The sequence below is a fragment of the Benincasa hispida genome, chromosome 7, assembly GCF_009727055.1.
Source record: "Benincasa hispida cultivar B227 chromosome 7, ASM972705v1, whole genome shotgun sequence".
NCBI lineage: Eukaryota > Viridiplantae > Streptophyta > Magnoliopsida > Cucurbitales > Cucurbitaceae > Benincasa > Benincasa hispida.
The window spans coordinates 18,774,951-18,790,545 of NC_052355.1; the positions used below are offsets into that span (position 1 = coordinate 18,774,951).

General features: G+C 32.0%; 1 protein-coding gene and 1 long non-coding RNA gene across 2 annotated transcripts; one reads left to right on the top strand and one right to left on the bottom strand.

Moving 5' to 3' along the window:
- Positions 1–5,854: 5,854 nt before the first annotated feature.
- On the bottom strand, positions 5,855–8,212 carry LOC120080938. Its single transcript, XR_005482686.1, has 2 exons — positions 8,070–8,212; positions 5,855–6,370 (listed from the first exon to the last, which is right to left on the bottom strand). It is a non-coding gene; the product is annotated as an uncharacterized LOC120080938 (long non-coding RNA).
- On the top strand, positions 7,711–10,765 carry LOC120080937 (loganic acid O-methyltransferase). The gene is made up of 3 exons (XM_039035623.1): positions 7,711–7,866; positions 8,001–8,678; positions 10,254–10,765. The coding sequence occupies exons 1-3, from the start codon at positions 7,729–7,731 to the stop codon at positions 10,611–10,613; spliced, it is 1,176 nt and encodes a 391-aa protein (XP_038891551.1). The 5' UTR covers positions 7,711–7,728; the 3' UTR covers positions 10,614–10,765.
- The last annotated feature ends 4,830 nt before the right edge of the window (positions 10,766–15,595 follow it).

The window sequence follows — 15,595 nt, forward strand, 5'->3', positions numbered from 1 at the left end:
TACAAGCTTCTTTTTATTGTATTAATATTATTAAATATATTAAAAAAACTAATGGTAAGGAGACCTGAAAAGGTAAATTGGGCTAGACTTTTCGGATAAAGTAATAATCTATTAGCTACTCACATAAAAAATAGGAAAGTTTAGATAATTGTATAATTAAATATATTTATTTAGGCTAACGTGCCTATATAGACTAATGTGGTAGTCATTTCTGAGTTGATTCTTAGGATTTAACAACTCGATTTTTACTTTTATTTTTCTTAATCTTCGTGATATGTTTATTTATATATTATTTTAATTTTCAATTTTCAATTTTGCAATATGTAGTTTATATTTTATTTGAATTTTGAATTTTGAATTTTATAATGTGTTATGAATGATCTTAAATCGAAGGATGTAATTGAAATAAAGTAGGAAAAGAAGCAACAAAGGCAAGAAGATGACAAAGTTCGAGCCAAAAAATAACATCCTAGGCCCATTTTGGACTTAGGGAAGAGGATTAGCTAAGGTCAGGACCAAATCAACGTGGCCTCGACCTAGCAAAATAATTGATTGGGCATGTTTCGTGTATGCTCCGACACAAAGCATCACCCTAGAGCCAAAATTGGCCTAGGGGAGGCGCTATGCTTCGATCAAACACAAAATGGGACAGGCCCCTTGGTCTAGTGAGATGAAGAACTATACCAAATCTACTAAAAAATTCCATCGAGACAATCTAGGTCAACCATTCTTATAAATAAATCATTATAGCTCCAGGAAAAGTAAGTCCATTCTCAATTGACAAACTCTTAACTTGCTACACTTATTCGTTCTCTAACTTAAACATTAGAGTGATGGTCAATACATTGATGTGCAAGTCTTCCTATTTTGTATGTCATTCTCTTTTCCTATCAAAAAATTTATCGTTGTTTCCATGTGAAGATTGGGTGTGTTTTACCCTGTTCGAATTTTGATATATCAACAATATATACATTATTTATTATTTTAATTTTGAATTTAAACTTTGAAATATATATATACTTACATATTATTTTAATTTTTAGTAGACTTGAATCCAATTTTGTTCACTAAGCATACATTTAACTCCACTATAATATCTTACAACCATGACATTGGTAGAGAAATATAATTGTATTATATTGATATGAGTTGATATCATTTAAGATAAATTACACTAGTGAGAAACAATAATGTAGCTCAAATTTGGACAATATTTTAATGATAGAAATAATGGTATTATTGTTGTTAATCTTGCATGAGGACTTATGTATATGAAATAATTAATGTAAGTTGTTGAGTATTATTTTTCATATATATTTTAATGATGCGTGTAATATATATTTTTATATTATGAACATTAAAAAAATATAGTTATCAAACAAATTTTTATTTTTATTTTTTTTCAAAAAACAGAAAATGAAAAATAGAAAGCATGAAATGAAAATGTTATCAAATGGAGCCTAAATTGTCGTTTAAGCTAAACTTAATCTATAATTTCCTTATCATTCACAATTTTTTACTCATAGAAATTAGCAGGAGATCCAACAATTAAATTTAACAAAATACTTTCTACTTTAAAGACTATTTTAGTGCATGTGTTGAAGCGATTTAAAGTAAAAAAATAATTTTTATCATGTTTAAAATCATTATAAAATACGTTTTTTAAAAACTTAGAATTGTTATTAATTACTTATATTTTCATAGGTCTAATCTCCAGCCGATCGAGGTTTGTCTCAATGATCGACCTTTTTTGTCTGCAGGAAGAAAACAAATACTTTTGGTTCGAGGAGGTCTGGACTCATTACAAGGACTGTGAAAATGCAATTCATCAAAGCTGGAGATCCACAAATGTCACTATCTTGTGTTGTGTCTCATTGAAAGCATCAAGCATACGACCAATACTCTTAATCATTGGGGTTATTCTAAGGAAGGACACTAAAAGCATAAAGTTAAGGAGGCCAACGACTGCAATCATCAACTGCTTAGCGGCGAGTATGATGGGGAGATTATAGGTCGTCTGAAACTAGAAGAGCAACGGCTAGATCACATTCTTCTTGAGGAAGAGTGACTTAAATGGGGCGACAAAAACACGAATTGGTTCCAAAGTGCCAGAGCCCAATGGTCTCCCAACTTTGTTTTATTAGAAAATTTGGCATGTGGTTGGGTGACATGTCATTGCCGCTTACCTTAGTTGTCTCACCAATGGCTCTTTTCCTAAACATTTCAATCACACTTCGATCATCCTTATCCAAAAAGGAAAAGAGGCTAGACTGGTAATTGATTCCCGTCCTATAGAATTGTGTAATGTGTGCTACAAAATTATTTCGAAAGTTTTAGTAAACAGGCTTAAGATAATTCTTGATCAAATTATCTATGTGAATCAAAGTGCTTTTATTCCTGGTCTCCTGATTGCTTACAATATTATTGTTGCTTTTGAATGCTTACATCATATGAAGATTTCCTCTAATAGGAATGATTTTGCATCTTTAAAATTAGATATGAGTAAAGCTTATGATAGGGTTGAATGACATATTCCTATGTAATCTTATGAAGCAGATGGGGATTAGTGGTATGTGGGTTCATTTGATTAACTTATGAATAAGTTTTGTGTCTTTCCTACTTCTTATGAATGGTGAACATATAAAAACTTTCAAGCTCACTAGAGGTTTAAGACAAGGAGACCCTCTATCCCCTTATCTTTTTCTTCTTTGTGCTAAAGATTTAACTAGCCTCCTCTATAAAGTTAAATTAATTTGACATCTGGTTTATGTGTTACTTGTTTTGCTCCTACCATTTCCAACCTCTTTTTTGCAGACGACAATCTTATTTTACTTAAAGTTGTGGCATCTGAGTTTTTTGAGATTATTAGGATTCTAAATGTATATGAAAAGATCTCAGGGAAGATTATCAACTATGATAAGTAGCTTTTGGCCCCCAAATTCATGTTGCAACAACAACAATCTATTTATCCTCATTACTGTTAAATTGATACATGATCATGGGAAGTATATGGGTGTCTCTTCTTCCTTATCGAAAAAAAATCGGGTATCTTTATCATACATTAAGGAAAAAATGTTTAAAACTTTGCAAGGTTGGAAGGGGGCTTATGTCTGAAAGTTAGCAGTTGCTCAAGCCATTCCAGCTTATACTCTCACTTGTGTGAAACTGTCCCTGGGATCTTGCCACGAACACAACTGACAAATTTATGGTGAGATGGTTATGAAAAAGGCAAGAAAATCCAATGGCTTAGTTGGAAGCGTATGTCATCCTCCGAGGAAAAAGGTGGCTTAGGATTTTGTGACATTCAACTTTTCAACTAAGCTTTGTTGGTTAAACACTCTTGGCATATCCTTGAAAGACATCATTCTCTTATCACTTGAACCCTTGAGGTTAAATATTTTTTCAGTAAATATTTTCTCAATGTAGGTTTGGGTTATCTACCTTCCTATATTTGTTGAAGTATTTTATGGGTCACGAGTTTGCCCTTAGAGGTGATTGATGGTGGATTGGGGATGATCAATCGATTGATATCTATTCTGATTGTTCCATCATTAGAGAATCCATATTTAGACTTCCTTTATTGTCTCGTCCTCTTATTGTGACGATGGTGGATAGTCTTATCTGTGAGGGGCATTAGAATCAAGCTCTAATTTTTGAGTTATTCTGTCCGAAAGATGTTGAGATCATCAAAAGTATTTCCCTCTATTCTTCACCTCACCCAGATAGCTTTCTCTAGGATTGTAATAAAAAAGGAATCTACTTGGTTAAAAGTGGGTACATGTTGGTTGAGACATTGTCTTTAGAAGCTTCTCTTTCTTTATCTCTGATAGTAAAAAGGTTTGGAAATTGTTGTGGGATCTTACTATCCTGCAAAAGAAGAAAAATTTCTTGTGGCGTGCTTCTCTCAACTCTCTCCTAACATGTAGTGTTCTTGCTAGTCGGTCATCATTGTTTGTGAGGATTGTCCATTATGCCATCGTGCTTCTAAGTCTAGTATCCATGTTCTTTGGTTTTTCAAGGGAAGTAAACACGTTTGGTCTTAGCTTTAGTCTCCCAATTTTCCCCTTTTTGACATGTGCTATTCTGACGTCTTTTCTCTCTTTTGTAGGACCTATGAGATTTTGACTCCAGTGGATATCAAGATCTTCTCGCTCATTGGTTCTACAATATGGCGCCGACACAACCTTATTGTTTTTTATTAGCATACCTCTCCTAAGTTTAACCCTATTCAGTGGGCATTGAACTTACTCGAATCTCTTGACGATCAGGGTATTCGTTCACAACTTTTTGGCCCTCCTTCGATCCCTGAGGATGCTAGCCATTGGTTTGCCCCTCCCCACCGTTCCTTCAAGGTGAATTATGATGTGACGTTCCTTTATGGTGAGGTGGAGATCGGAACAATTGTTCGTGACTCAAAGAGAGAGGTTATGTCGACCATGAAAAGACATTTTACCATGACTCGATTTGTTGATCTTGCTAAGGAAAATGTCATGTTTGAAGGTCTTTCCAAAGCTCTTAAAGCTAACATCTCCTCTCTCTAGGCTTAAACTGATTTATGAATCGCTTGGAACCTTTTGAAGGTCTCATCAGGTGTTTGTTGGCTCAATTCGTGATCTTTATCACTATGGTTCTGTTATTAGATTCTTATTGGTTAATCGCAAGAACTATATTGCTCATGATTTCGTTGTCCATACTCAAAGTTGTGTTTTTGAGCAATCTGACTTGAAAACATTTCTTCTTTGTGGAATTATGCTCTTTCTTTTGTCCATAATTTTGCATTGGTTTGTTTTGTTTCCTTCAATTGTACTCAACAAAATCTTAAAAGTAATTTAATATTAAATTTTGCAATTTCATATCATTAAAATTAATTTGGAAGGATTTAAAATATACTTCATATTGATTGTGAAAATGAAAAAATGATTTTAACCGTTTTAGAATCACTTCCGAACATGCTCTTTAGATTTCTTTAAACTCATATACTACAATGAATTTACGATGAACTTAAAAGCCTATTTCCTTATATTATCTTGATTTGTTTTCATTCATTGTTTATTTATAACGAACATATTTGGATTATATGACTTGGAAAATATAAGTTTTGAAAACTAACCCTTACATGTTTTTAGTGTCTTACATATTCCGTATTTGCCATCAAACACATGGTGTAAGAACTGAGTGAAAACATAGAATAAAATTTTGTTTTTCATTAAATTCCCCCTTTTCAATTTTATGTTTATAGATCACTAACAAAAATACACATTTTTTTTTTAGGGTTTGTTACTTCCTTTTACAGGTGCCTTTATGATTAATGATCCAAGCATACAATTATATGAAATCTGACCTTCTGCTTTTATATAGTATTGCGTTAGGGATGATCATCTTTATCGTAGTCTAATGTGATGGTCATCTCTATCATATCTCTATTTTCATTTCATACTTTCGTGCACACAACAATCAATCAACTTACATTACATAATATAAAAATTTTAATGAGTGGATAGAATTCAAAAAAAGAAAATGGTCCTATAAGAGAAGAAAACTCGAAATACAGAACAAAGTAGGTGCTAAATTTAAAACCAATAAAAGATTTTTTTGTCTTTTGTTTCAAAAGTTGCAATTATTACCCTTAATAATTCATAAATATTTCAAAACTACCTCAGAGTAAGAATCTTGATGAAAAATGGTCTAGAAATGAATGTGGCGATGACTTCGAACCGTGTGACGTTATTTGGGTTTCACTTATCATTCCGATCACGACTATACCTGTTTAAGATCTCAATTTCCATCCAACTAATGAATTTGTACTAAAAAGTAGCTTTGAAATATTTATGAAAAGTAGGAATACTATCGCAAGTTATTTTTTTCTTTCATAATTTAGTCTATTCTCTATATTAGTAAATAAACTAATATGGACTTTATATATTTTTATGTTTATACCATCCTCTCTCTCTACTATCTATTTAAATCCCTCCCCACAACACTATAACACATCCCTTAAACACCAAAAATCTAAAAAACTTTGAACTAACCTTCACTTATTATTTTGCATTCCTATTTTTCATTTCTGTTCAATGGTACTTCAACATGATACTGTATTCTTCACATTTTTCTTCTTGTTTGTCATTTTTTCTCCATCCACGCTCATGGGAACTTCTAGAATCATGCTTGATTCAGTATCTGCTCAAGCAACTTTGAAAACTACAATTCCTACTTTTAAAGAATCTATTGTCGACGTACTTGAGTCATCAATCTCCCTTCCTCTAAGCTCTCACAAGTTTACTACTTTTGATCCTAATGGAATAGTTGCAAGGGCACACAACCCCTGCCTCAACCTTCTTAAGTTGCATGTCTAAAGTACCGATCAGATGGTCTGCTCCAAATCCAAAACACAAGGATATGTTAGAATCAACTATATGCACAAACACAACATGAAAAATAACACATTACTAATTAATTATAATAATTTGTAATCATTTTTTCCAATACTTATATCAGTCTCATTTATTAAAAACTCACAAGCAGAAATTTTTTTCTTTTGGTATATGAACTGGGTTTGGTTATACCCAATCAAAATATATTTTCGAGCCCTTACAGGCTTGGGCTTGTAGCTCTAGCAGGACCTGGTCATCTCCGTGGGAATCAAATAAGTCTCTTAAACTAATATTTGAATTCAATGGTAACAATTACCTTAACGATAATGGGCATCAGGATTGTTGTACTAAAAAAATAGAGGCATTTCCTTCCCACCAACATTAGTTGTACTAGTTTTCAATTAGTCGACTTAAAAAGAAAATTATGGATGCACCGGTCTCATAAATTTAAACTACTTTATGAGATAGTCAACAATCGATACAAATTAATACATAAACTAAGATATTGCTTATGATAGTTAGAAAATATCATTGACGTACCTATTATGTATTAATTTATAGTAATACTTTATGAGATATTTTTCGAGTTTCACTGGACTAGAAAGCTCAGGTGGGGTGTTCCTTAGGGATCAATCAGAAAAAATATGTCATCTTAAGTCTATATTTTAGCTCCTTTCTATGCCATAAATTAGAGAAAATGTGTCATCTTAAGTCTAATGGTCTGTTTAAAAGTATTTTTTTTTAAAAAATCATTTTTATTTAGACTCTTTTTGATAAAAAATGTTTAACTTGCACTTTGAAAATGTTTCAAAACCTATGTTTTCTATGCCTTACATATTCTAAATTTGTTATCAAACACATTTGGTAAGAACTCAATGAAAACATAGAATAAGTTTTTGTTTTTCATTAAATTCACCTACAATATATTTTAAGCTAATTTTGTCTTCTGTTTCAAAAGTTGCAATTATTACCCCAAATCATCTATAAATGTTTCAAAACTACCTCTAAGTAAAATCTTGATGAAAAATGAAGGCTAGAACTAAATGTGGCAGTAACTTAGAATGGTGTGGCGCTCTTTGGGTATCGATTGTTATTCCTGTCACCACCATACCTCTTCAAGACCTCCATTTCCATCTAACTAATGAATTTGCATTAAAAAATAGTTTTGAAATATTTTTTTCAAGGTGAGGTACTATTGAAAAAGACATATATATATATATATATATTTTTTTTTCCATAATTTAGCTTATAACATATATTCGTAAAAAATTAATATGGACCATATGTGTATTGTATATATATATATTCTCTCCCTATCAAACTATATTATTTAAAGACCTTTCTTTTTCATAAAAGGATGATTAGAAGTTCTATAAAATGGGAAAGTGATGGCCAAAATGATCATGGTGGAGCTATGAAAGGAGCTTCTATTGATTCCTGCCCTGCAAATGGAGGCCATGGTTCCCATAGCTACTCCAAAAACTCCTATTATCAGGTTCTTCTCTTTTATCATTTTTTTTTCTTTTCAAAATCTTATATTTATTTAAGTTAAATCTTTACAATTTTGAATGAAAAGTACAAACTTGAGGGTACTGTTCGGACAATTTTTCATCATTGTTTCTTTTGCAGAAATCATCTGTAGACATAGTGAGGATCAAAATCGAAGAAGAAATCAAAGAAAAATTCAGCACAACAAACCTAATTTCTTCTTCTTCTTCATCGTCGAACACGATTCGTCTTGCCGATTTAGGATGCGCAACAGGACCAAACACCTTCTGGACAATGCAATACATAATCGACGCCATGAAATCAAATCTCAAATCTCCTTGTCCTAATTCCCCTAAACTTTCCCCCAATTTCCAAGTCTTCTTCAACGACCAAATCACCAACGATTTCAACACCCTGTTCCTTTCTCTGCCACAACAACGAGACTATTTCGCCGCCGCCGCGCCTGGATCCTTCTACGGCCGCCTCTTCCCGGACTCTTCTATCCACTTCGTTCACACAGCGTACTCGATCCACTGGCTGTCGGCGGTGCCGGCGGAGGTGAGGGATAAGAGATCGGCGGCGTGGAACAGAGGGAGGATTCACTATATAGGGGCGGCGGAGGAAGTGGTGGAGGCTTATGCGGGTGGATTTGCGGCGGATATGGAGAGGTTTTTGGAAGCTAGGGCTGAAGAAATGGTTGGTGGAGGAATTATGGTGATGATTTGTTTAGGGGTTTGCGACGGCGTTTCTCCTTCTCAACTTCCTTTCCGGATTCTTTATGATAATTTGGCTTTTGCTCTCATCGACATGGCCAAAGAGGTATATATTCACCATTTTCTCTCTATTTCCACTTAAATTATTTGGAAAAAAAACCACGGTAATTATTTTACATGGTAAGATTTAGGGTTATTTATCGGTTCGGTTGGATTGAAGTCGTTTTAAACCCAACTCATACAAAATGTCGGTTGAGTTTAAAAAGACATTCAACCCAATGTTCAATGGTAAATTTCTTCAATTCAAATAATTCTTATTAAAGAATGAACCCAGTCTAATTCAACGATTAAATATTTGGGTGGGATTGGTTCGGGTTATTCGGGTTATTTATTTAAAATTTTTTCCTAAAAAGAAGTAAGATATAAATATGTAAAAACTTGATATAATTATTTTCTTATATTGAATTAAGATTAGTCATTCAATTTCAACTTATATAATAAAATTTTTCTTTTTAAAATACTAAGAAATTATTTTTAAGAATTATTGAAGAATAAATTATTCAAAAAATAATTAAAATAAATAAAAGTAAAATCAATATATGTATAAATAATTGAATAATTTATTTTTAAGTTGATGAAATCAAAAGATTAGGGATGAAATTAATATAATTGCTCAAGTTTAGAGTAAAAAATATTTCCTCCTAAATTATACACATTACCTCTTAACTTTGGGATATGTTTTCATTAGAGTTTATCATTAATTTATTATTAATTATTGTTTTTAGAATTAGCTTTTTTTTTTTATAACTACTCTTAAAATTGTGCCCATGTACTAAAGTTATTCTCTGTTTTCTAAAACATGAAATATCTCTTCTAACTCACACAATAAATGACATAGATATTAAGAATGAAATTATGTACTTAGGTTGTCATTTTTTTATTAATTTATTTTTATTACCTTTTATTATTAGATTTGAAGCTTAATCAACCTTTAAAAATAATTATAAAAAAAAAAACAACAAAACACAACAAAAACCACTTTTAGTACAATAAATAGGAAATGTGAGGATTTGAACACCTTAAAAAAATAAGTATATGTCAATTAGCCCTAAAGTATGCAGTTTCTGTTCACATTGCCTTATAAAACGGTTTGGAGGCTTAGAACTGAAAGATTTTTTTTTTAATATTATATAAAATTATATTCAATAAATAAAAAGCTTAACCAGATTAATCATTAGATTATATTCAATTAACCCAAAAGCTTAATCAGATAAATTATAAAATATCTTACTAACCTTGTTAAGGAACATATTAATCATCACACACACGTAAGCGCACACATAATCTAAACTTTAGGGTTAAAATTGATTGAAAGCTTAAGGGTTATCATGTTTGTGGCTTCTAAGATTTCATGACGTACGCAAATAGTTTCTTATTCCAATTCACTAGGGTTTTGATACTACTGGGTATTCGAACGTTTTTGGTATCAAATATATAGCATTTTGTATGTAAACATCTTTGATATCATATCATTTGGTATTGACCAAATTAAAAAGTCATAGATTTGAATTCTCCAATCCATGTATTGTTGAACTCAATTTTTTACAAGTTATATTATTTTCACAACAGGCTATTGCTTATAGACTTTAGATATAATCATTTTTGTATTTTTTGGTCTTAGGGGCTTCTTAACGAAGATGAAGTGGACTCATTCAACTTACCAATGTACATCACATGCCCAAAAGAGATGAGAAAATTGATAGAAAAAAATGGGCATTTTAGTATTGAGAGAATCGAGCTAACAGAGTCAGCGACGTGGGTGAAAGAAAACATAGACATTCGAGTGTGGATCAATCATGTAAGAGCTGCAATGGAAGGAACCTTCATCGAACACTTCAAAAAGAAGGAATTAATGGATGAAATGTTTGAAAGAGTGATAAGAAAACTTTCAAATTACCCTGAGGAGATCAATGAAAAGCTTCATGAAAAGGTCCAACTATTTGCTGTTTTGAAGCGCAAAGAAGATGCTTTTCTAAACTAAAGAAATGGGTTGAGAGAATCTATAGTTTCAACGTCCCCTTTGTTTATGATGTGATCAATAAATACATTGTGTTGTGTATATAAAACCTTGATTGCGCTTCTTGGAACTGTATGGTGCATTTGGAATAAAGGGTATTGTAACTTTTTCTTTCATAGTTTTATTTTACATGTCTTTTTCTTATCTATTTAAACATGAACCTCGCTATGATTGATTTTTGGACTAAATGATAGAAGTGACATAGCAAAGAAGAAGAAGCTACCGGGCCAAAGAAAAGATATTAAACATATAAGAAATTGGGTTAAGAGGGTGAGATGGACTTAAAGAAAAGGACTAATGATAACTTGTGATAACTTGTAGAAATACAAGTTATTGTAGCCTTTTATTTAAAATAATTAAGAAAAGTAAGAAGAAAATGCGTTAACTTGAGATGAATTCATAAAAATAATTCAACCTACGTGATCACATGTTTACAAGAGAACAATATCCTAAAATTTATAAATTTTGATATCTTTTTATGCAAGATTCGATTACAAAAAAGTAAACGCCTCTTGAAAGCGATGCCAAAAACTTGTTCGATGTGTATTGTGTATGTGTATATATAATCTTTAGCCTTAAGCCGTGCCTAGATGAAGTATGTAATGAACATAATGACGTAGCGCAAGTTTTCCTTTTTTGAACCCAAGTATAAATCCAAACAAGGTTTCCTGGTAAGTCCAAGGTCAAACACATGGATCTAGTAACGTGACTTGTTGAATGTTTCAATAACCTCTTGTAGTGAAGTGTGAATCATAAGCAATGTTGATGTGATTCTAACTAAGTATACTGATAACCACAGGGATGATGATGTTAGAGTATATTAACGTGTAGTGGAGGAAAAACAGAATCAATAAGCACTCTAATCATACTTAATTTGAGTGTAAAACATGCTTCAAAGTAACAGTTATAGAAAAGGGTTTGCTGAGCACAATACCTTTACAGTATCATTTTCAAGTCCAGTTGAGTTCCACGTGAATGGACTTCAATCTTCAAGTAGATTACAACCAAGGTCTTCTATACTATTTTCTTGCAAGGATTGTGTGGTGGAAACACTAAATTGAGCTGGATGTATATGAGATTTGAAGAAGGTTTGGAGGTTTCTGCAGAGTTCCTTTTTAAGTTCTTGTAAGCATGAATCCAATATTCAACTCAACACTTCAAAATTATAGAGCTTTCACCATGCAAATTCATGGCTTACATGAAGGGCAGCTCATACTTTATGGAGAAAATGAAGTTGTGAATAAGGTGGTATAAATTATAGTGGAGATTTCCAACTTTTGAAATCTCCACTTTGATTTTCAAAATGTTTTTTTTTCCCAAAAAATGATTTCCAAAATCATTTTTAAATTAAACTTATTTAATTTTATTTATTAGTTTTATAAAATTAATTCAACTAATTAATTTTTAAATAAAACTAATTAATTAAACCTTTTAATTAAATTTATTAATTTAATATATGATATTAAATTAATAAAAAACAATTCCATCAAAATGAAATTAATATTTTAAATCATATTTTAAACATTAATCGTTTCTCTAATTTCGTTTAATTCCGATAAAATTTCATTTTAATTTTATCGAATACAATAAATAGAAACCCTAATTGAATTTGAACATTTCAAATTCTAAACCCTAATTTCAAATCTTATCAAGATTACTCAATTTACTAATCTAAATTACGAGCTAGTAGAGGGACATTATGGACCTATAGATTATGAGCTCCAACGACTTGCAATTAATTGGTTAAACTCTTTAAACTGAATTAATTACTATTCGTTAACTACCAAGACATTCCATTATAGCTCGATAGTTGCACTCTCCTCATTGTAGATATATTTCTGTCCATTTTAATCATAATCGGTAAGTCAATCTTTCACCAGTCGTTCGTATTTATAGCTGGATCAAAGATTACCGTTTTACCTCTGTAAATATATCTTGCTCCTTAAGCTCCCACTGATCCTCCATTGAACAATTGATTTATAGTCCAACTTATAAATCATAATCTTCTCTTTCATGAGAGAGCGGGGCCTCATTGTTCAAGCTAAGACATTAACGCTTAAAAGAACAACCCATCTGCTAACCCTAAATCAGGTAGGAGTGAATTTCATATTGCATAACTATGTCCCCAGCTATCTATCCAGTCTTATCCATAAAATGGGAAGCTTATTGAGCAGTACTGTTGGACTACTCTCACCTATGCAGATCAAAGGATAATCTCGAATAAACAGGAGTTCATTGTTAGCTCAAGATTAAGATCGAGATACCCTAGGTCATTGAGTTTGAAATAGTCAGTTTTAACAGTAAACGGTTGTTATAAAGAAAAGTGACTATTTCAAGGAGTTTTGGATCACATCATTTGTATTAGTATACAAAATGGGTCGCATCCAATAGTGTCACCAAGATGCAGTACCAATCTCATCCGTATACTTATAGACCATTTTGGCTACATACTAAAACTTGATCCATTTTATGTCACCACATAAAGTTAAAGTATTCATGTTATAGCCATGGATTCGTTTATTGGATTTTCATAGAAAGATGCAATATCAATAGTAATTTATTGAATAAAAAACTCAACAACATTTTTATTGATAAATAGAATATGTTAAAAACATTTACAAACTACGAGTTTAGGCCATTCCCAATAGATGATGATGAGGCGGTGAGTGTGATGTGGTGTTTAGGCAATCACTAAAAGTAGCAGGCGATGAAGTGAGGTAAAAAAGCAATGAATAAAGTAGGGGTAAGAAGATTCACTAACATTTCCATAAGCATAACATACATAGACATTCATGCTTCAACTTCTTGCAAGGAATCCACCTCTCAGTGTCAAAAGCCACATTTGTTTAAAATATTTGCTTCAACTTCTTACAAGGAATTCACAAATGATCTAACTTTATCTCTAAAGCTAGGTCTTTCCTTGTTTAATGATGTCTAAGTCACCTCTTGAGTAGTTGACTACTTGTTACCCAATCAAGTTCTCACTGAGTTAGGCATTGAGTTAAATGCAGAATAAACAAGATGAACTTTTACGTATGCATGCTTTTGGAAAATGTTAGTTTATCTTTTTAACCCATTGAAAATTTAGTTGCACATGATGAAAGAGATAGAAAACATGAGTGAGATGAAATGTGTGGTAATTATATTAATATTAAAATAACAGAATTCTCCATGATTCTTAATACAACGTATAAAATGAAAGACGAGTAAAAGTGATAGAAAGAGATACAAAGTCGTCGGTTGCAATCTCTTGCTTCCTTTAGGTCTAATTTTGTCTACGACTAGTGATTGCTCTTGAGATGAAGAGTGAACACTCTCTCACTTCCCAGGGAAAAGACTAAGCTTTCACTTAGAATCTTCACGTGAAGTTAAGAGGTTAAAGATTGAGGTATTTTGATAGAGCTTTCACAATCTCCTGTAAAGTCTCTATGTCTTGCATAAGCTGCTATGGACTATTTATGTTGGGATTGATGCCTTAAATCTTGTAGGGTCCTGTAGTTTATAATTGTATTGTACAAACATTTTATTTATTTAATAAAATATGAGATGTTTTATTTGATATTTAGTAGCATTAAACCCACAAACTAATAAACTAACATCTAAGGTTATCATCTATAGCTTAAACATGTATGTAGAGACATACAGGTGGATTATGTTTAAGTGATAACTTAAATGGTCTGTAGTAGATGGATAAGGTTGAATAGCTTATCATGTGACACTATGAGTACGGCTTGTTTTATAGATGTTACAATTGTTGTAAAGTGCTAATATCTTATCCTGATCATTCATGTGGAGATATGTGAGTGAAGGTGTTCTTGTCGTGCTAAAAAAAGATTGTTGTATAGAAACCTCTAAAGACATTAAGGTAAATTCTCTTGATCTAAGATAGCAATCTTTCATCTAGATTATTAAGTCTAAGTCATACCATAACTTTAGGATTGTTTCCTTTTTGATTCTTGCCCATAACGGTGAATATTAAGTTGTTCGGGGATGACGGCTTTTGTTTTTTAGAAAGCATTCCTTGAAATTGGAAGATTATTTTTGTGTTTAAACTAATCATGTAAATAGATTTCTACCTAAAAAGAGGACCTTGTTTAATTATGCATGATATTGTATAATACTTTAGTCTTAATTTATGATTTAAGGTAAGCAAAATAGAATCCTTCTTAGTAAGAATACTTGATTATATTCTATGTTCGATCTTATTCCTTGGCATATATCTTATGATTTGTGCAAGTTTCGAGATAATTATTGTATGTTGATCCGTGTTGTGGAACAAATGTTTATGCCATAGTATGTTAAAGCCGCATTTATGGTTATGTCATTAAATGTGATAGGTTGAAGTGTGCCATGCATGAATATGGGCTAGGGCTTGTTGATGCTTGCCATGATAGGAGATTTTCTATATATATTAAAGTGTGATAAAAGTATGGTTTAGTTGGATAAATTGATTATGCATATATCATGAGATTACATATGAATGGGGGTTGATATCACCTTAATTCATTGATGCGGCTAAGGGTGAGTTTTGTTCAAGCATATCCATGTTGACTAAAAATCATGCGTAAGACCGGACCAAGAAATAAGTCACTCTTATTTTATAACGCTGTTTACTGTTTAAGATTGATTATTTCGCTTAGATGACCTAGGTAACTCGATCTTAATCTTGAGCTAAATATGAACTCCTATTTATTTGGGATTATCCTTAGATTTGCATAGGTGAGAGTTGGCTCAACAACACCGGCTCAATAAGCCTCCCATTTCAAGGGTAAGACCGGGTAGATAGCTGGGGATATAGGGTGCAATAAGGAATTCACACCTACCCGATTTAGGGATAGGAGAAAGGTTGTTCTCTTAAGTACTGAATCCAAGTCTTGAACAAGGAGCCCCACCCTCTCATTGGCCCGAGAGGGATCCGGTTTAGTGATTGGATCACAAACCACTTG